The sequence below is a fragment of the Notolabrus celidotus genome, chromosome 8, assembly GCF_009762535.1.
Source record: "Notolabrus celidotus isolate fNotCel1 chromosome 8, fNotCel1.pri, whole genome shotgun sequence".
Taxonomy (NCBI): domain Eukaryota; kingdom Metazoa; phylum Chordata; class Actinopteri; order Labriformes; family Labridae; genus Notolabrus; species Notolabrus celidotus.
The window spans coordinates 37055691-37078517 of NC_048279.1; the positions used below are offsets into that span (position 1 = coordinate 37055691).

The following is a 22827-nucleotide window of genomic DNA, read 5'->3' on the forward strand; positions in this document are numbered from 1 at the left end:
GCAGGTTTTTTTTTTCTGCAAACGTCATACATGTAGGTATGATACAGGACACATGGTTCAGACGTCCTACATGTAGGTTTGATACAGGACACATGGTTCAGACGTCATACATGTAGGTTTGATACAGGACACATGGTTCAGACGTCATACATGTAGGTTTGATACAGGACACATGGTTCAGACGTCATACATGTAGGTTTGATACAGGACACATGGTTCAGACGTCATACATGTAGGTATGATACAGGACACATGGTTCAGACGTCATACATGTAGGTATGATACAGGACACATGGTTCAGACGTCATACATGTAGGTATGATACAGGACACATGGTTCAGACGTCATACATGTAGGTATGATACAGGACACATGGTTCAGACGTCATACATGTATGTATGACAGGACACATGGTTCAGACGTCATACATGTAGGTATGATACAGGACACATGGTTCAGACGTCATACATGTAGGTATGATACAGGACACATGGTTCAGACGTCCTACATGTAGGTATGATACAGGACACATGGTTCAGACGTCATACATGTAGGTTTGATACAGGACACATGGTTCAGACGTCATACATGTAGGTTTGATACAGGACACATGGTTCAGACGTCATACATGTAGGTATGATACAGGACACATGGTTCAGACGTCATTCATGTAGGGATGATACAGGACACATGGTTCAGACGTCATACATGTAGGGATGATACAGGACACATGGTTCAGACGTCATACATGTAGGTATGATGCAGGACACATGGTTCAGACATCATACATGTAGGTTTGATACAGGACACATGGCTCAGACGTCATACATGTAGGGATGATACAGGACACATGGTTCAGACGTCATACACGTAGGTATGATACAGGACACATGGTTCAGACGTCATACATGTAGGTATGATACAGGACACATGGTTCAGACGTCATACATGTAGGTATGATACAGGACACATGGTTCAGACGTCATACATGTAGGTCTGATACAGGACACATGGTTCAGACGTCATACATGTAGGTATGATACAGGACACATGGTTCAGACGTCATACATGTAGGTCTGATACAGGACACATGGTTCAGACGTCATACATGTAGGTCTGATACAGGACACATGGTTCAGACGTCATACATGTAGGTATGATACAGGACACATGGTTCAGACGTCATACATGTAGGGATGATACAGGACACATGGTTCAGACGTCATACATGTAGGTTTGATACAGGACACATGGTTCAGCGTATTTTCATATTCATAGTGGGCAGTGATGGAATATTCTTATATGTGATGTGTGAGAGGTATTTTGCCGCACGGTGCTCTGGCATCTTGAAGTCTCTGCTGCTTCAGTTTACGTTTACAGGTAGGATCATCATGGGTAGGATGACCGGACCAAGAAGACCAAGATGGACCAAAATCACTAGCTGGTCTCTTCTCTTCTGTTGTCCCTAAATGTTGGAATGAATAGGCCAACTCCATTCGATCTGCAGAGTCCCTCTCTACTTTCCAAAGACAGCTAAAGACCCAGCTCTTTAGGAAGCACTATGCACTTAGCTAGACTGTTCTCCACTGTTGTCCCCAGGGGCAGATCATGTCTTCCAGCTACAGTTGACTCACACTGTCCTGCTCTACTCTGGGACTCTGTGTTCAGGTCTGGAGTGACCCAGCACTTGGTACTTTGGTCATTATTGTGGTGATGTTAATTGTTGATGATGATAATGGAAGGTCTTAAATTGTTTGGTTCCTTCATTGTAGATGTTCCTTATTTACTTTGTGCATTGCCTTTACACTGCTTGGCAGTACCTGCACCCAAATGGACTTGAAACTCTTTGTTCCTCTTACTGATCTTGTTTCCTCTTGTCTAGATCTTTGCTTGTGTTGTTCTTGTTCTCGTATGTACGTCACTTTGGATAAAAGAGTCTGCTAAATGACATTGTAACATTGTAACATTGTAACACTGTAACACTGTAACATTGTAACATTGTAACACTGTAACATTGTAACACTGTAACACTGTAACATTGTAACACTGTAACACTGTAACATTGTAACACTGTAACATTGTAACATTGTAACACTGTAACATTGTAACACTGTAACACTGTAACATTGTAACACTGTAACATTGTAACATTGTAACACTGTAACATTGTAACACTGTAACACTGTAACATTGTAACACTGTAACACTGTAACATTGTAACACTGTAACATTGTAACACTGTAACACTGTGACATTGTAACATTGTAACACTAACATTGTAACACTGTAACACTGTAACACTGTAACATTGTAACACTGTAACATTGTAACACTGTAACATTGTAACATTTTAACACTGTAACATTGTAACACTGTAACACTGTAACATTGTAACACTGTAACATTGTAACATTTTAACACTGTTACACTGTAACACTGTAACACTGTAACATTGTAACACTGTAAAACTGTAACATTGTAACACTGTAACATTGTAACACTAACATTGTAACACTGTAACATTGTAACATTGTAACATTGTAACACTGTAACATTGTAACATTGTAACATTGTAACACTAACATTGTAACACTAACATTGTTACACTGTAACATTGTAACACTGTAACACTGTAACATTGTAACATTGTAACACTAACATTGTTACACTGTAACATTGTAACATTGTAACATTGTAACATTGTAACACTGTAACATTGTAACATTGTAACATTGTAACACTAACATTGTAACACTAACATTGTAACACTGTAACATTGTAACATTGTAACATTGTAACACTGTAACACTGTAACATTGTAACATTGTAACATTGTAACACTAACATTGTAACACTAACATTGTTACACTGTAACATTGTAACACTGTAACACTGTAACACTGTAACATTGTAACACTGTAACATTGTAACATTGTAACACTGTAACATTGTAACATTGTAACACTGTAACATTGTAACATTGTAACACTGTAACATTGTAACATTGTAACACTGTAACACTGTAACATTGTAACACTGTAACATTGTAACATTGTAACACTGTAACATTGTAACATTGTAACACTGTAACATTGTAACATTGCCCGACCCGAATGAAAAACATTTTCCTCCAGAAGAAGATAAAGTCTGCTAATGTTTATGTGGCTTGTGGAGAACTGAGGACTACCTAGTTTCTGATTTATTGAGAAAACATTTTAAATAATTGTTATTAAATAGAGATTTCATATATAACTTTTATGATTATTAAGTCTCAGTAGGAGCCACTGGCCCTGAGGTATCCTCACAACATCAAATGTGGCCCTCTTTGAAAGAATTTTGGACACCCCTGCATTAAACCTTTGAAACTGTAAATTGTCCCAGAATCCTCGCTCCTCATTGGCTGTCCCTGCTCTCGCTCCTCATTGGCTGTCCCCTGCTGTCACTCAGCAGGGAGGCGGGAACAGGAACATTCCTCCTCCTGATGGAAAAAAAGAGAAAGTTTCCAAGATGGCGGCGGAGACCTGCCTGTCCGCTGGAAACAATAGAAGCAGCACAGAGAGAGTTAGCCCCTTCTAACTCACTAACCCGGGATTACAAACCCCACACACCCGGACCCGAGCTACACCAAGGCCGGACTCCCCGCGCCGACACCTTGGAGGGATTTATTCTGAAGTATGAAGCTTTATTTAAATGTTTCAGGCTAGCTGCTCAGCTAGCTAGCCGAGCGTTAGCCCCGTATAGCACAGTTAGCAGCTAGCGGCTAACGGCTGTGAGATCAGCTGTTTGTGGACAGATGCTGTAAAAGAGAGGACTCGGATACTTCCACGGTAAGTATATTTAACACGGAATCAAGCTTTCATTACATGGAAGGCTTTTTGATTTGTTTCTGTAGTGTGGGTTTGTTATTTAGGATGAAATGATATTTACATAAACTGAGTGATTACTGCCAAGTTTGAACCACGCTGAAGTTGGTGTCTTATTCGGAGCTACAGTTACGAAGAAGGTTGTGAAACAGGATCCGGATTTAAACCCTTAAACATATCAAATATGGACTATATTACTTTATTATAGAGATGATTATCATCCTGAAGTTATTAAACATTTATTTTATTTAGATAATTCAAGAAAGGGGGATATCACCTCCTTCTCTGTGTATCTGGACCAGATCCGGACCCAGAACCCCTGTAGACTTGTCAGATCTGGACTAGATCATCCAATTTAATCATCAGACTCTTTTAAACACTGTTTCAGATTCATGAAACATTCATTTAATTCGTGAAAACGCAGAAAAAGACGATTTCACTGCCTTTTTCAGAAGCTACAAACATGACACCAACTTCACCGCCGTCAAGTTTGTGAACAAGCTAAGCCTGCTATGCTAGCCGAGCTAACTCCAAATAGTGGAGTAAAATAAAGTTTCAGAGAAGTTCAGGAGCCTTTCTGCTGCTCTCGGGACATTAAATCAGACTCTGGGGTATGTTAGAGGAGTGGGATCAGAAGCTAAGGTGAATTAGCTCCACAGAAGGGGCTTTAAATGGAACCTATGGTCCTTTTTTTAGGGAATTTTCGACGCTCCAACTTTGATTTAGAGTGGAGGAATGTGCTAACTAACTTAGCTCTGCTGGGTGAGTCTGATGGGGAGGACGGGACCTGTTTCTGGGACTTAAAGTGATCATTAATGTGAGTAAGGGACCTGTTTTGGAGCCTTAAAGTGATCATTAATGTGAGTAATGTGAGGGGTTTGATGGGGAAAGCAGCAGGCTTGTGTTTGTATTCATAGCAGGGGGATAAATGGGATGTTTGTGTGTTTATTTGGGGTTAAACTCAGGGGAATGTGGCTGTATTCAGACTCCTCTGTGTTACACAGCACCTTAAACGAGCTGGTGTATATAAGAAGGCTTATAGGAAGCAGCCTGTTGGGGTAAAGTGAGTAAAATGCACCCAAAAACCTTGATTTTCCTCTCCGGCAGTGAGTGAAGGCCATTAGCAAGACAAAGGTCGCCTGCATGGAGCCAGCACTGAGTCTTTGTAAAGGGGGGGTGTAGAGACGCCCAGAGAGAGAAACAGCCTAATTCAGCATTATATGGACGCAGCCTGAGCCTGGAGTTTACTGCAAGTCTTTATTGATGATGGCGGATTTTGTTACACCGCGACACAGCGCGGTGATGGAGCGGCTCCGCCGGAGGATCGAGCTCTTCCGGCAGCATCACAACAGCTGCGAGAGCCGCTACGAGAACGCGACGCTGGAGCGGCTGGAGCTGGAGCGGCAGCAGACCTTCGCCCTGCACCAACGCTGCCTGCAGGCCAAGGCCAAGAGGTCCAACAAGCACCGGCAGCAAGCCCAGACCAGTGCAGACCAGGCCGGGCAGAGAGCACCGGGCAGCGGGGGAGGCAGCAGCGCGGAGCACGGGGAGGGAGGAGGAGGAGGGACCGAGCAGAGCAGGAACAGCACCCTGATAGCGGTGAGTGAGAGCCGGGGACACACTGCACACAGGCACGCTGAGTGGGACTGACTGACACACATGAAGACAACAACATCAAACCATCTTTACAGGAGAGAGTACAAGTATTACAATCACACAGACATGAACATCATCAAACCATCTTTACAGGAGAGAGTACAAGTATTACAATCACACAGACATGAACACCATCAAACCATCTTTACAGGAGAGAGTAGAAGTTTTATAATCACAGAGATATTATCAATAAGACAGACAGGAATATAAAACCATCCAGAAATGTTGACAGCAGCCTGTGAGGGAAGCTTGTGGAGCTAATGATGCTCTTTTTATTTTTAAATGTTAAATATATATATTTCTAATAATAGAAGATGCTTGTTTTATTTTTATTTTTATTTTGTTTATTTTTATTTTAAAAAGGAGATGCTCCTTTTTTATTTTAATCTTAATTTTAAATATATTTATAAAAATAGAACATGCTCTTTCTATTTCTAGAAATGTATTATTGTTTTTTACTTTTCATTTTATATATATTTATAAAAATAGAAGATACTCTTTTTTTATGTTTATATTTACAACTATGGGAGATTCTCAACTCATAAATATGGAAGAATTTGTATTATTTTGAATACATTTTTTATTTTATATATAATTTTAGAAGATACTCTTATTTATTATTATTATTTTTTTTAAAACATTTTTATTTTATATATAATTTTAGAAAATACTCACATTTTTTAAAAATTATTTTCAATACTTTTTTATGTTATATAGATACTTTTATTTCAATTCCTGGCAGTGTCCCATTTTCTTGAATATTTGTGTAATATATCCGACGTGGTGACAGGTGAATGCACCTGACGTTTTCCATCCAAATCCAGAGATCAGGAAGTTTAATGGGTAAATATCTCGACCTGAATCGTCACGTTATTAATAAATGTAAATAACTCGACTGAGTTTGTACAGCGTTGTTGGTGTAGCTGCAGCTTCACCAAATTCTGCGTGTTTTGAGGTGATTTGATGAGAAAGTCTCTGACACTGACAGGCAGAACAGCGGCCTGACTGAGTGTGATGTTATTTGATGTTATGATTATTAAACGCTGGGATAGTTACACCGTCATATCTTATCTCATTCAGCTTCAGAGTCTTTATTATCGTGATAAACGCTGACACAGTGACCCACAGAGAGCGGCGTCACATCCAAACACCTGATCTGACACATTATAAACAGGTGTGTGATCCTCAGACTCTTTCCAAACAGAGCCGGTCTAGACCGTACTCTACCGGAACAGATCCAGTCCCATCTTCCAGACAGGACTCAGTCTGATCTCATCTTAATCCACCATGAGCAGAGCACTTTGCAGCATTTAGCAAGTTACAGTGGCAAGGACAAACTTCCTTTAACAGGCAGAAACCTCCAGCAGGACCAGACTCATGTTAGACACACATCTGCTGAGACCGTGTTGGAGAGAGGGATAGAGGGAGATGAAGAGAGAGAGAGAGAGATGATAGTGGGGAGACGGATAGTAGTAGTTGTAGCAGCTGGAGTCTGGCACGTCCACAGCAGCAGAGATCCAGAGGAACCTACGAGACAAGGGAGCTCAGGGACTCCAGAAAGGTCTATGGTTAGTAACTTTAATGGGACAGGAAGAGGACAGAGAGAGGTCTGAGCCTATAGCAGCATAACTAAGAGCTGCTCTAAGCGCTAACTATAAGCTTCATCAAAATGATTTGTGTTCGGTGAGCGACAGAGGAAGTGTCGGGTCGTAGTCATGTGACCTGTGTTTCCTCTCTCTGGTTGTAGTAGCTCACACACACACACACACACACACACACACACACACACACACACACACACACACACACACACACACACACGCTGGCTTCAGGTTCACTTACACCTCCATCCTGCTGCACCAGCTCTGCGCTCTGACCTTTGACCTTCATCTTGTGGGCAGTGTTTGTGTTGAAACTGTGATTAAAGTGGTGGATTAGCTGATTCAGAGCTAACAGCGATCAGAGGTTGTTATTCTTCTTATTCGCTCTGTAAACGTCACAGTTTGTCAGGCCAGGAATCAGAGAACGGATCGAAGAACAGAAACACGCACACGTCATCCAAACCTCAGGGTTACTCGACTAGAGGACGTCTAAGAAGTATGCGGGGGTCAGATTTTGATAAACAAAGCATGCTCTCGTCCCTCAGCGTCTGTACCCTCCCAGGTAGACTGAAGACAGGTGTGTGTGGGTCTGTTAGCAGAGACAGGATCAGAGGAGAGTCTAAAGTCCGTCTGATAGTGGAGCGTCGCAGCAGGTGGGAGGCTGTCGGTTTGTGTTTATGAGGTTTACTCTGGAGCCGAGGCCGCCGGTCTACGACGAGGACTGAACACACACGGTGGAGGACCACAGAAACTCTGATGATGCAGATTTACAAACACTGACATGTCAGGACCTCTACGTGAAGGCGTCTGTGATGAAGAGCGATGTAATGCAATAGTGACGTTGATAAACTAACAGCTGCATTTAACCATCACGGACTCGTTGCTTCAGCGTATATACGTGTTTTTTAAATAGATATTTATGATGCTCTAATTTTCTTTAATCATCTTGTTCTTTTGAAACCACAACTGAAACATTATGATTACATGCTGCGTCTTTATTAGACTTCAAGGTAGTTGAAGGTCATTTATCTGATTGTTTTATGGTTATGAACTAAATGCAATCAAAACAATATTCCTGAACCACTTCTGAATGCTATTTAAGTCACATGCACGCTCAGTGAATCCATGAAAAGTGTCTGCTCATACATAAAGTAAAGTCTGCTGTGTTGTGCAAAATATACAAAGTTCTGGGGAGAGTCCTCTGCAGAAACTTCCATCAGGAGAAATACAGTTTGGTGCTTTTAGTTGTGACATTAAAGTCTGCTTTAATAATAATGTAACAATAACTTTTATTTATACAGCTCAAATGTTTACAAAGTGCTTTGACATAACAAAGAAACATTGCAGAATTCAAAAGAATGACAAAAAGTGTCTAAAATTACAAGAAACAAAATACAACGCAAAAGGTAAACAAGAAAAAAAATGCAAATTAAAGGTGACATATCATGCAAAATTGACTTTTTAATGGTTCTTTACCTGAAATCTGTGTCCCTGTCTACAAACCCCCCGAGAATGAAAAGAATCCATTCTGCCCCTGTTCTGATTTCTCCACCTTTCTGTAAATGTGTGTGAAACCAGCCGTTTCAGTTTTCAGTGTTTTTGTTACGTAACAACAATATCCGGTCTGTCACGGAGTCAGAGCTCGGAGCTTGTTCAGCCCATAGACTGTATAAAATACAACTCAACCCCTCCTCCGTTTTTCATTCCCTGCACACATGTGTGCTAACAAGGAGCTTAGGAGGGAGGCATGCTAGTTGTAGGCTGTCTTAATAAACACAAAGGTCGGTTTGACTCCCCACGTCTGCAGATTTGAAGATCTAGTGGATGATTTTTATTTATCATGGATAAGTGCTAGCGCTAGTTAGCATAGCCACATAGCTACATGTTCGTAGCTGTAGCTGTGTACCAAGACACACGTCGACATACTGACAAATAAAACAACAAGAAACACTAAATCTGTGACCAATGGTTCAGAAAGGTCCTGCTGCAGGCGCCTCTCCATCAGGATCAGATTCTGGATCAGATTCAGAGGGTTGAAGTAACGTGATCTCTGAGCAGCCGTGTATATTCAGCCAACATGTAAACATTAGATCAACGTGCTGGACGGCCGAGGCACATCCACTTCCTGAGGGGGCGTGGTCAGAGAGAAAACAGAGTGTTCTGATGAGGAATGAAGAAGAGGACTTTTCAGGCAGACCAGAATCTGATTTCAAAGTGTTTTTTTGAGCATAAACTTTAAAGACATGTTTTGGGGACCTCTTAGACCAATATATGTTGATGAAAAAAGCGTGATATGTCCCCTTTAAACAAATTAAAGTGATGAAACAGGAGGTCATTCAATCATAGTTATAGTGGTTTAAAAAAGAAGAATTAAATGACAATAAATTCAATAAATCAGACTTTATTTGGAAAGCACTTTTCAAACATTGATATTGTAACACAAAGGGCTGTACGTAGAAATAATATGATGGAGTAATGAAATAGAAAAATTCAAAATACAAAACAAAGAAGACCCCAAACCCCTCCACAATAATTATAATATTAATCATTTAAATAAGAAGTTTCTGACCAACTGAGGAAATGCTGTCATGATATCTTAATGAGGAAACACTGGAGATAAAGTAAGATGTTAAAACTAAACACAGGAAATTAAACTCACCAAAATAAAATAAACTAATAAGATAATAAAACACTAAAATGTTAAACTAGTATAATAAAATAAATGCTACACTATAGTAAAACATAATAAATAATGAATAACTAAATAACCAATGAAATAATCCACAATAAATGAGTAAATAAATAATTGAATAAATAATATATTTGTCTGTAATAATTTAAAATAATGTAGAATATGACTTTGAAATTCATTAAAATTTGAACTAGATATTAAGGAGGTAAAGTAAGGCTGAGTTCAAAGCAAGACTAAAAAGGTAAGTCTCTAAAAATGTTTTATGAAGATAAGATAAAAAAAATTGATTAAGAACATTAAAGGATAAATGATAGGGTGGTGATATTGATGAGCGCGGCGAGTACTGTAAGCACCGTGTGAATGTTTTTACACCGAAGACACCGAGTGCTGAAAGTGTTGGACTCTGTTAGTTTGGTGCAGAAAGGAGGCGCTGCCGTCAGTGGACACAGGCCCTAAGTCTCCTCCAGATGTTAAGTGATAGGAACGAGGTGGACAAGGTGGATCTGTTGGATCAACTGAGCCTGTAAAATAAAGTGAAGTGACCTGAGAGTCTGTGGGAGTGATCTCTGAAGCTGTGACTGTGTACATAACGTAGCCGAAGCCTTTAAAGTGTGTCTGTCCTGAAGTCTGTGAACCAGCCCCACAAACACAGAGCGGAGTCCTGAGAGGTGACTCAGTCTGAGCAGAAACCCCCCACCGCCCCCTCACAGCTGACTCATCACTCTCTGAGTGCGTGTGTGTTTCCTCCCGTGTGTGTGTTTGTGCTGAATATTAACACAGTCAGGAAACGCCTCGCTCTCACTCTGCACCTCCAGGTCTCAGAGAGCCGGGGAGGAGGCGGGGCTTTGTCAGCTGTACTGGGCTGTGATTGGCTGTGATGTCACTCACTTTACGCAGGGATGTTGTTCTTCTGGATTTAAGACCTGTAGAGCCGACTCTAGGGATCGGATGTTAGCTGGTTTTTAGTTTCCAAATCCACCTGCAGGTTTTAGAAGAACACCTGAGTGCTGCTTTAAATGTTGGAATACGATGCTAACGAGGTCCACACTTCCCTTATCATCATAATACAAAACTAGGCTTTATATATAGTGTGTTTTTAAAAGCCACGGATAATCTACACACCTCGAACTGTGCTGATATTATTCTAATCTCATCTGATGTCAGAGTTAAGTCTTAAAATCAGGATTTAAAACCTCTGCCACCTCAGATAGAGCAGCAAGAAAGCAGCCGCTTCTCTCCCCTGTGAAATCTGACGTTCAGTTTCACCTGAATTCACAACACGTCTCATGTCAAGAAAGTTTTGACACAGCTAAGGTTTTAAGGTGGATTTTTTCTGCTTGTTTTGAAGAAAAAGTGCAGCTCAAAAATCGAGATAAAGGCAGGAAGTCGTGCCCATTTAAGGGCGGCTCTCTTCCTGCATGTCATTCCCGCCTCTCTCCCTCCTGGTCTCCAGCACTGGGTGTCACCAGCTGTGTTGAAGTTCAAACGTAGCCTAGTTTGAACGTAATTTCTAATTCAGGATGGAGTTTACTCTCTCTAAGGTTTTGGGCGTTGCACCAGCTGAGATAGCTCCAACGTTAGAGCGAGGTGTCAAATCTAAGATGTAACGTATGCTGAGAATAAACGTACGATGACTCTGGTCTTAACTCACACTTTAGTTTAATACGAGCGGAGATAATTACTGTACATCTGCACAACATTAGAGTACTGTTACATTAACGTACCGTACATTGTAGTTCATGATTCCACCACTAGATATCACTGTCTTTATTAGATAGGACAGATGAAGAGAGACAGGAAATGTGGGGAGTAGAGAGAGGGGGAAGACATGCAGGAAATGGTCAACCAGCCGGGAGTCGAACCGCCGACCTCTATGACGAGGACTGTTGCCTCTGTATGTGGGGCGTTTAGACCGCTAGGCCACCAGCGCCCCCTAGTGTTCTTATTTTAAACTGAGTCATTATCAACATGCTTTGTCATATTTTACCTTCATGTTGATGTTTGTTGATTAACCAGAGTTACAGTAGTTATGATTAGCCGTTAGCTTGTTTAGAGGCAACAAGGCTAACAGGAATTAGCATTTAAACATCTAATCAAGAAAAAAAGCTGTTCACTGATTGGCCAAAGTGAGTGTAAACATCATATATGCGACGATGTTTTGGTTAGTTTGGACGTTACGTTCTGCTAGTTACCTCTCTGTGGTGAAACCAAACGACGACACAACTTAAGTTACAAACTAACAAGTTTAACTTTTAGTTAAGTGACGACTTTACACCCTAACTCAGGACTCAACTTATGCAGAGCTGCTGTCCTATAGGGGTGAGTGACTCACGATGCCGCTCTCAGAGCGTCCTCCATCTTTCCTCTGGTCTCAGAGCTCAAACAACTTCTTCTCTTTTTTAGTTTGAGTGCAGTTCTAGCTCCTCCTCACCGCCGCCTGACATCCCGCTGTCAGCTGTCAGTAAGCTGCTGTCATGTCCTCCTCATTCACTTCTTTAGCGCCACCATGTGGAGTCATTTAGTAGCGACTTGGTGAGGGAAATGTAGTGCGGTATATATGGAATGAAATATGGATATTCAGCCCCTCATATGGATACTTAATCACACAGGGAGACGATGTATTGTCCTACCTCTACTGCTCTACCCTCTCCAAATCAAAAGCCATAAAATACAACATTCAAAAGAGACACTTAAACACAACATAATGTGTGAACCTCAACCCTCATATATTATATCCTTGGCTTTGAGTATTATTTTCAACCTGGTTCCAAAAGTTAGTCCATGTTTGTAAGTGAATAAGAGATTAGATTGATCAGGGAACAACGTAAACAAAAGCACCAAGAATAAAAATCAGTGACAAACCTGTGAGACAAGAATTAAAGTCTGAGAAGCCGACTGTTTCTGCAGAAAGCATGCAATCGAACGACACGCTGACGTAAAGGCAGCAGATATTTAGGATTCTTGTGGCAGAGGGAGAGCTAGAAGTTTGAGGATGAGTCACTGTGGAGACATCCAGAAACCTCCGTTTGTCTGAGTGTGATGTTAAATATGCAGAGTTAGTTATTTTAGCCAAAACAAAGACTCTGGGTATCTTCACGGGAGACTCGACGTGCTGCGGAAAAATGTGCAGAATTTTTCTGTTTTTAAATTCCTGTAAACGAAGGGAGAGCTCTGCAGACTGAGCGGCTCTGATTCAGACGTCCAAGGGTTTGAGGGGAACTCTCCTTTAACAGCTAAAAGATGAGAGATGGACACACAGAGTCCAAACAGCACCTTCACTGAGACGCCGGGTCGTCCTCCTCCTTTGTTGTCGTTTTATAAACTTTGCTCTTCTCTTAGATAACGACTCTAAAACACCTCCGAGTGAATCACACAAAGAATCCTTCAGTGTGCTCTCAGATAAATCTTCACTTTTATCTTCAATATTAGCTAACCCGCACTCCGCCGCTCGTAGCTTCCTTTGACCTTTGACCTCTGACCTATAAAACCCCCGCAGAAGGAGAAACAGTTGTTCTACTTTTCAGCTCTCACTCAGGGGACTCCATTTCCCATAATGCATCTGATATCTACAGTGTAGTAGCTTTGAAGCATTTGCAGACCTCCCCCCACTCTGTTGACCCCCCTCACCGGGGCAGGGGGGCAGGGTCAGACCAGTTTTTCAGGTTTAAGGAGCCGAATGAGTCACTGGAGTTTCCTTTAGCTCGGGGCAGAAACGATCCCTCGCTCCCTCTCTCTCTCTCTTTCTTTCTCACCTGTTCAGTCTCTGAAGCTTTTACCTGATCAACACTTCTTTAACTGATTTTATTTGTATTTCATTTTATTATTTAATCATTTTATCACAGCTTTCTTATTCAATCGAAGCTGAGTCTAACTCCTCGATGCAACCAGACCTCATGAAAAAAGACAGATTTAAAAGTAGACGTGTTTCTGCTCCTCTCTGGTGGTTACTCCTCTGAGGGAGAACCTGAGCAGGTCTAAAACATCTGTACCTGTAGCTCATTCAGACCCTAGATTAAGTTTAAAAACAGGCCCAGCTTTAAAGAATGAAGGACTAACCTCTAACTGCTCGTTCTGAACTGAGCGTGATCCCTTCAGTTAAAAACAGCACGGCTCTGGTTCAGACAGTTGCAGACATAATCAGGGCTGCAGCAGCTGGTCAAACAAAAAGAGCTGAATCACCAGCAGTCAGAGAAGCTGTTAGCTCTACTTCACTGAAGAGAGAGCAGACACTCCGCTCATATCAGCCCCGAGATCAAACCGACACCCAGAGGCAGCGTCGCCATCGCTACCAGGGCGTGAGAGATGCTGCCGACTCCAGGAGTTTCATCAAAACAGAAAGAACGAGGAGAATCATGGGCGCCGGGAAAACTGAGGAAATTAGGCATGCTTCAAAAAGAAGGAAGAATATCTTACAGGTTTTATTTTCAGTCCCAGGGAAGGCTTCGGATGTTTTTCCACTCCAAACATCTTCAGATTTATTAGGGATGAGTCGTTCTATTCAATAATCATTTACAAATAAAGAATCAAATCGCTCGTGTGACGATTATCTCAACTTTAAATGTGTTTTAGAGTGCCTGTTTGTAATGTGGTACAACCCCCTGACAGCTGTTTGCTTTTTGCCTTTCAATAACAAAAAACTTCAGTCCTAACATAAAAACATCTGACAAGAATATCATAAAATTAACTTGTTGAATACGGAATACCAATAAACGAATAACCGAAAAATCGGATATACGAATTACGGAATATCAGAGTCCGAATAAACGAATATCCACAAAACCTAATATCGGAATAACTGAATATCCGAATAACCAATAACGTAATACTCGAATAGCTGAAAAACTGAATATCCGAATTATGACCGAATAACTAAATAATTGGATAACCGAACGATCAAATAATTGAATAATCAAAATACGAATTATCGGAATAATAGAATATTGGAATCCGAAGAAACTAATAACTCTACCTAAAAGAACTCCTCACCCAGCAAACCCCAACCCAGAACTCACGCACTCCACATCAGAACCTCTTCCACCCTCCCAGAACCAAGCTCCGGACCATGGGAGATCGGGCCTTTTGTGCTGCTGCACCACGTCTGTGGAATTCCCTGCCCAGCCACCTCAGGACCCCACAGACTGTGGATGCTTTTAAAAAACATTTAAAGACCCTCCTCTTTAAAGAGGCTTTTAACTGATTTTAAGCACTGCTTTTAAAAGTTTGTTTTTACTGTGTGCCTGTAGCACTTTGAGATTTCTGAAAATGAAAAGTGCGTTATAAATAAAATGTATTATTATAACTGCATATCCAAATAACTGAATATTTGCGTAATCAAATAACTAAAAAAACTGAATATCCAAACAATCAAATAATCCGAATAAAGGAATATCGGAATCTGAATAAACGGATAACTGCAAAAAACGAATATCCGAATTATGACCGAATAACTAAATAATTGAATAATCAAAATACGGAATATCGGAATAATAGATTATTGGAATCCGAAGAAACTTATAACTGCATATCCAAATAACTGAATGATTGCGTAATCGAATAACGGAATTCACTAATAACTGAAAAACTGAATATCCGAATAAATGAATTAACGAATAACTAAATAACCGAATAATCAAATATCCACACTATTGAATATTTGAAATACGGAATATTGGAATAATGGAATTTTGGAATCCGATTACACTAATAACTACAAAAACCGAATAACTGAATAATCAAATAACGGTTTAATGAATGATTAATATTTAGCAGTGACTATGGAACAGTATTTTGCTGTAAACACCCATCCCTCATATTTCTGAGGTTTTGTTTTCAGTGTGCATCGTTCAGTTCGTTCAGAGTGTTGAGGGATGTCTTTCTGTGTGAGTCTGTTGTCTTCTAATTCAGAACCAGCTAATTCAACCAGGATAACAAACTCTGTGACGTCTCTGTGACAGACGAGAGAACTGAAGAGCTACAAACGTCACGAGAGGCAACGTGTCGGTGGATTGACATACTTTAAAGAGAACCCTCAACAGTCTGCTGCAGAGTTTTTGTAAAACAAAGTGTTAAATTGTCAACATTGTAAGAAAAGCACAGCCGAGATATGAAAGACGATTCTGAGGTGTCCTGAAGTGAAAACAGAAAGATGTAAGGCTCAGTTTGTCCTCGTCTCTGTCCTCACAGCTAAACCTTCATGCATTTTTTAAATCCAACATCTTTATGCCGGTTGCACAACCTCTCTGTCCAAATGTTTTGACTCTGCCATTTTGGCACCGCTCGCACTAATAAGGGAAATTCTCAGCATATTTCAGTGAAGACGTCATGCTTCTGCTCTCCGTGACGCCACTGTGCTCAGGAGGCTCATGTGTTTATCTGCTCATCTCTCTGTCTGCGCCTCGGATGAGTCCTCGCTTGAGTCACAGAGAGGATTCTCTGATCAGGACGGTTCCTTTAATTCATAAACTTTAAATCCTAGAGAATCATAATAAGAGGATCCTTTGAATTCTATGATTAGAGGACTGAATCATTTAAAACCAGCCGCTCTGAAGTGGATGTTTGAGTAGTTTCAGTTTATTTATTCGTGCTGCTCTATCGTTATTTACGTTGTTTTATCTTCTATACGAGACGATATGTTCCAAACCTCGAACATGGACGTAGCCTCGTGACGTCACACATCAGATTTTTGGCGTTTGCTATATCCGAAATGCTAACTCAACCTACCTTTCGGTCAACCTAGCATGAGGCAAACACGTGGAGTCAAGGTGGGCCAGCTACAGTGATCCCACCTGTCAGTCACGTTTGCCACGCCCTTATTTGGGCAAAAGTTGTAACGTTAATATCATCAAAAATAACGAGTCATAAAAACAACCACCCCGTACAGTGTGTGCTGATAGATAAACTAGCTATTCAGATCAAATCAGGTTTTGAATGGGTGTGTTTCGTTTACGGTACTTCCGGCGCCACCCACCCTCTAGTGGACAGTCGAGGAACTGCAGTTTTTAGTGTAACAGGTCTGACTTTGGACCTCCAACGGTTTAATATTATTTAGAAAAATACACACATACATACGACCAAAGTCTGTATATAAAATGAAAGTCATCTCGCTCGGCTTGAAGTGAGGCCGCCACAAAAACCGCTCCCCCTGGTGGCTGGCTGCAGTACATGTCAAAAACTCTGCAGTCAAACTTTAAAAATTGAATACACTTCGTACGAATGTTTGTCTCATCCGTATGCTGTGGTGATATGTAGTTATTATTTGACTGTTTTGTGTTCAAGCCTCCTTTTTTCTGAAAAGTTTCTTCTTCGTTGGTTATTAGAGGTTAAAAAACAGGGTTTTACTTCCTGTTTACTTTGATTGACAGCCGCTGTAGAGGGAAACTCCATAGGATCTCGTGACGCTACGCTCGTTACCGTGCCGACAGAATTTACCGTGGCAACCACAGAAATTCTCTACAGAGCAGACTCTGGCTGCACAATGGAGCGGGGTTTTTTTTGCTTCAAAACCGAGCAATGGGAAAAGGCAAAGCAATGCGTTCCATTTTTATTTACAGTCTATGGTTGTAACACTTTCCCCTCAGAAACCCGCTCCTGCACTCACAAACCCCCGGCCTGTCCGTGGAGTGAGAGGAGAGTTGAACAAAACTTGTGCAAGCTAATCTGAGCTGAAATCAAGACGTCAAGAAAACTGATTGTGAATGAAGTTGGGGAAAACATGCATCGATCAGTAAAGAGCCACAGCTTCTTTAGTCTTATTGCACTCAACAGTTCTCCTTTCTGAGAAGAGTGAAGTCAGTTTCTTAGACTCTGACATTGATACGAAACGATAGAGGTCAAAGGTGAACGCCTGACATTTAGAAACAGGTCGTCTCCATCCGTTTGAGAGCGCTTCACCTGGGTTCACCTGTCCGCTCCTCTTCCGGTGCAGTCTGGTAACCCCTCAGTGAAGCGTGTGAGGATCAGCTGATGTTCCGGATGTTCCGCTCGGATCCGGCGGGTCGTTCTGCCTGCAGAGTGGACAGATGTGATCTGCTGACTGCTCTGAGGAAGCTCTTTGTTATCTGCATTATGTAAGCCCGCCTGCAGCTGATTCTATTAACAGCAGCAGCTCTTCGCTCTGTCCACTGCCGGCTTCAGCTCTCATAACTCTGTCCACTCAGCTGCAGCGGCCGCAGCGCCCCCTGCAGGCAGGATTCTGCTCCTGGAGGCCCTGAAATAGAAATGCTGTCATATTTGGACAGCTGGCTTTGTTGCTCAGCATGACCAAATAACACTAATTTCATTACGCTGACATCTAAATGAAGACGCCGTCACACACGACTGGAACGCAAATGATCACCAGATTCACCAGCAGCTGTTTTTATATTTCAAATATCATATTTAAAAGTAAATTATAACCTTGTCGGTTCTGACTCATTTTATCGACTCAAATAAAACACTGCAACATTTTCAGGCTTTTTTTGAAATATTTGTTTCAGAGCAGACTTTAAATTATCAGCAATCTGTTTATTGATAAATATGATTATCAGGTTCACATCCTAAATATCTTCAGATAATTAATCAGGGGTACGAAGCTCGAACAAACACTGATCAAACAAAGTTTCAGGCACATCAAGTAGAACATGTCAAACTAAATGTTCTTTTCGCTGCCTGGTGTTTCTGCTTCTTTTATTGACCCTCTGTGTTCGTGTTTGTTCGTCCAGCTGCAGGAGACGGTGAAGAGGAAGTTAGAGAGCGCCGGTTCTCCTCTGGGCAGAGATCAGGTGAACGGTTTCAGCGACGGCTTCCCTCCCAACAAGAAGGCCTGTCTGGACAACGGCACCGCCAACGGCTCCCCGCTGGACTCTAAACTGGGAATCAGTGACGCGCTGAACTCTAATGGGACCCACGGGTCAGCCGGGGACAACACGGACGGAGGGAGGGACGCGGGTTCAGATATCCATCGGAGGGAAATGAAGCAGGAACCGGATGACATTCTGCCCATCATGCCTCCATCAGGAGGAGGAAACAACTCGCTATTCCCCGACCTAAACCTGAACGAGCAGGAGTGGACGGAGCTGATGGAGGAGCTGAACTGTTCTGTGGCCTACGAGGACATCCAGGACATCCTCAACGACGGCTTTGAGGACCGCAAAGACCCCCTGGAGCTGGCTCCGACTCCAGGCGGCGCAGGAGCTGTGGGAGGAGGAGCAGGAGGGGCAGCAGGTGGAGGGGGAGGACAGTCGTCCCAGGGTCTGCTCCCTCCAGATCTGGTCAGTGTAAAAACTGAGTTCTCCCCCGCCTCTGTTGCCTTCGAGCAGGACTCTCGCACTGGCTCCCCTCATGTGCGGTCCACCTCTTCTGGACCTCCTCCTCTCCCCACCAGCTCCCCTGTCGCCTCCTCCTCAGCCTCTTCCCCCGCTCTGCCCCCCTCTCAGCCGGCTCCTCCACCCAGGCAGCTCCAGCCTCCCCCAAACCACCTCCTACCTCCCGGCCCCCCTGTGCCCAAAGACCTGTCCCCTGCCCAGCAGCTCCAGCAGCTGGCAGCCCAGCAGAGAGCCCAGCACCTCCACGGCCAGATGCAGCACAAAACGCCTCAACAGGGGACCAAGTTTCACACCCAAGGACCCCATGCCCATCCCCAAGCTTGGCCCCAAATGGCCAACAGTTCTCAGAGCCCACTAGGGAGCGTGTTTGGTATGGACAAGCCCACAAGCCCCTCCCTGTACCCGCAGGACTTTAACCCCAACAGCCAGAAGCAGATGCTAATGCCCGCTCAGCCAAACAAAGGCTCCCCCAAGGCAGGGGCCGGCAGCTACATGCACCCCACTGGACACCCCGCTGGACACCCCTCCGTACACCCTGCCGGACACCCTGCTGGACACCCCTCCGTACACCCTGCCGGACACCCTGCTGGACACCCCTCTGTACACCCTGCCGGACACCCCTCCGTACACCCTGTAGGACACCCCGCAGGACACCCCGCCGGACACCCCGCAGGACACCCCCCCGGACACCCCGCAGGACACCCTGCAGGACATCCAACAGGACACCCCGCCGGACACCCTGCAGGTCACCCTGCCGGACACCCCAACATGATGGGTCACCCTACTTCAGGGCCGCCTCTTAGCCACCCGCCGGCGCCTGGGGCCCAGGGCCCCGGCAACATGCCCAACTACAGCAACACCAAACCTCTGTCGCACTTTGAGGCGGGACACGGACCGCCACGGCCCCCAAACACCCAGAGCCAGAACAAGGCGGCTCTGCTGACGCTGCTCAGACAGCAGCAGCAGATCAAGCAGAAGAACAGCATGAACTTCCGCCAGCACATACCGCACTCACAGGTAAGAGACACACACTGAAGATGATAACCACAGAAATAAACGAAGGTGACGAATCAGATGAGAGGGCTTCTCACACCTCTCATCGGTACAGTCTGTTGGTGTAAGTAAAGGCGCCTCATCGTGTCTGCATGGATCAAGAATAATTCTCAACATGTATCACATTCATTTCACTCATGAAGGTGAGCTGTAACTGGCAAAAACGAAATCTCAAAATCCTGACTTTGATTCCAGAATTCAGACTTTAATTCTAAAATCCTGACTTTAATTCTGGAATCCTGACTTTAATTCTAGAATTCGGACTTTAATTCCAGAATTCGGACTTTAATTCCAGAATTCGGACTTTAATTCCAGAATTCGGACTTTCATTCCAGAATTCAGACTTTAATTCCAGAATTCTGACTTTAATTCCAGAATTCAGACTTTAATTCCAGAATTCTGACTTTAATTCCAGAATTCAGACTTTCATTCCAGAATCCTGACTTTAATTCCAGAATTCAGACTTTAATTCCAGAATCCTGACTTTAATTCCAGAATTCTGACTTTAATTCCAGAATTCAGACTTTCATTCCAGAATTCGGACTTTAATTCCAGAATTCAGACTTTAATTCCAGAATTCGGACTTTAATTCCAGAATTCGGACTTTAATTCCAGAATTCAGACTTTAATTCCAGAATTCGGACTTTAATTCCAGAATTCGGACTTTAATTCCAGAATTCAGACTTTAATTCCAGAATTCGGACTTTAATTCCAGAATTCAGACTTTAATTCCAGAATTCGGACTTTAATTCCAGAATTCAGACTTTAATTCCAGAATTCGGACATTATTTCCAGAATTCTGACTTTAATTCCAGAATTCAGACTTTAATTCCAGAATCCTGACTTTAATTCCAGAATTCAGACTTTAATTCCAGAATTCAGACTTTAATTCCAGAATTCGGACTTTAATTCCAGAATTCGGACATTATTTCCAGAATTCGGACTTTAATTCCAGAATTCGGACTTTAATTCCAGAATTCTGACTTTAATTCCAGAATTCAGACTTTAATCTCTGAAATTTATAGTTATGCTGTAACTTGTAAAATGATTGTGAGCAGCAGCAGTCAAAGAACATGATAAAAGTAAGCTGGGTCAGTTTCAGCTCTTCTTAAACGGTCAGTGTTGTTATCAAAGGTTTTTATGGACCCCCTTCTCGTCAAGGTTTTGGTCGTTGAGCTTTAATGTGTCGGCTTTGCCAAAGCTAACTGTAGCATCCATGCTAACATCAGAGCGTTTCAACAACAACAACTGTACAAACTGATCATAGTGTTCCTGCTCTGCTTTCATAACCAGGCCGGCAGCACATTCCTGGACTGTACCACACACACACACACACACACACACACACACACACACACACACACACACACACACACACACACACACACACACACACACACACACACACACACACAGCATTACACACAAAGGGCTTCATTCCCCTAATCTGAGTAAAGGAGGGCAGCTCTGCAGTTTCTCCCTCGTCTTTAAAACATTTTCTCTTTAGTCTCATAGTACAGACTCCCCGTCAGTTAGCATAATGATTAAATACGACTTACATTGGTGTTGGAAATCTATCTAATAAATAAACCCAGCTCCACACTCCCACACAGCTGTGCCGGACTGATGGAGGCCGAACAGCCTGAACAATGAGAGTCTGTTGCAGCTGAACGGTCTCCTGCTGGCTGACTCGGTTTGGACACAAACACTTTACAAAACTCTCCGGGGCAAAAGAAAGAAGAGCTCTTTAGTTCCCGTCAGATTCAGTGATCGCAGACTCAAACCTTATAGAAGTGTGTCAGTGAGTCCTGGTGTCTTGAACCCTTTACACCTGCACTCCTGACAATATCTGGACAGCCTGCCCCTGATGTTTTGAAAAGTTGTTGTTCACACACGTCCCTCACAGCATGACGTTCTCCAAGTCAGACAGAGGGGGCTCAAGAGGGAGGACGTGAGGTGTTTACAGCGAGCAGATGGAGCTGACTCAGATGACATTTTGACCGTTTTTTAACAGTCATATGACCCGAAACATGTCATGCCGCCACCACTGTCCTGTTTCCACAATGCCCCTCACTTCACACAAAGATCTGACCGCCGTGCGTGCAGTTTGGATGTGTGTGTCACATGACTGTAAAATGTAAACATTGCAGTCACAAGTACTCCTGCAGCTAAGCGAGTATTCCCCCTCATCCTGGAGCGTGTCCACATTGTTGAGACCACTGACGGGACCACTGAGTGTTTACTTATAGTGTCTACATCCGTAGTGTTGTGAGATCACATGCAGAAGAAGACGGTGAGTTATCATTTAAATGTAAATCACTATCCTGGGGCTTTTGTTGCATGTGCTCTCTTCTCTTGTCTGGCTTGTTCTGCATGCTGCTGTCAGAGGGCGGGACACAGGGGGGGTCAAAGCAGGAAGGGGGTTTGATTTAAAAGCAGGAAAAAGACTTAAAGGTCCAAATAATAAAACCATTAGTTGAATCTTTGAGATTTACAAATTCCCAGTGAATTCATCCAGTAAAAAAATGTTATTTTAAATTTTATTTCCCAGTATACATCATAGAAAGGAACACATGGAAATGTTGTTATTTTCAAACATTGTACAGCCCGGGTATGAAGTAGTGGCTGGAAGGAAAAGGCCTTGAGTAAAGTCCGGCTGT

General features: G+C 42.7%; 1 protein-coding gene across 2 annotated transcripts; it reads left to right on the plus strand.

The window, feature by feature from the left end:
- Positions 1 to 3439: 3439 nt before the first annotated feature.
- maml1 (mastermind-like transcriptional coactivator 1) lies at positions 3440 to 20164 on the plus strand. Of its 2 annotated transcripts, none has more exons than XM_034690753.1 (3): positions 3440 to 3827; positions 5159 to 5462; positions 18512 to 20164. In XM_034690753.1, exons 2-3 carry the CDS (start codon positions 5166 to 5168, stop codon positions 20147 to 20149), a joined length of 1935 nt encoding a protein of 644 aa, XP_034546644.1. In that variant the 5' UTR covers positions 3440 to 3827; positions 5159 to 5165; the 3' UTR covers positions 20150 to 20164. The 2 variants fall into 2 exon arrangements, with proteins under 2 accessions (XP_034546644.1, XP_034546643.1); XM_034690752.1 differs by having other exon boundaries at positions 3465 to 3827; positions 4971 to 5462.
- Positions 20165 to 22827: the final 2663 nt, after the last annotated feature.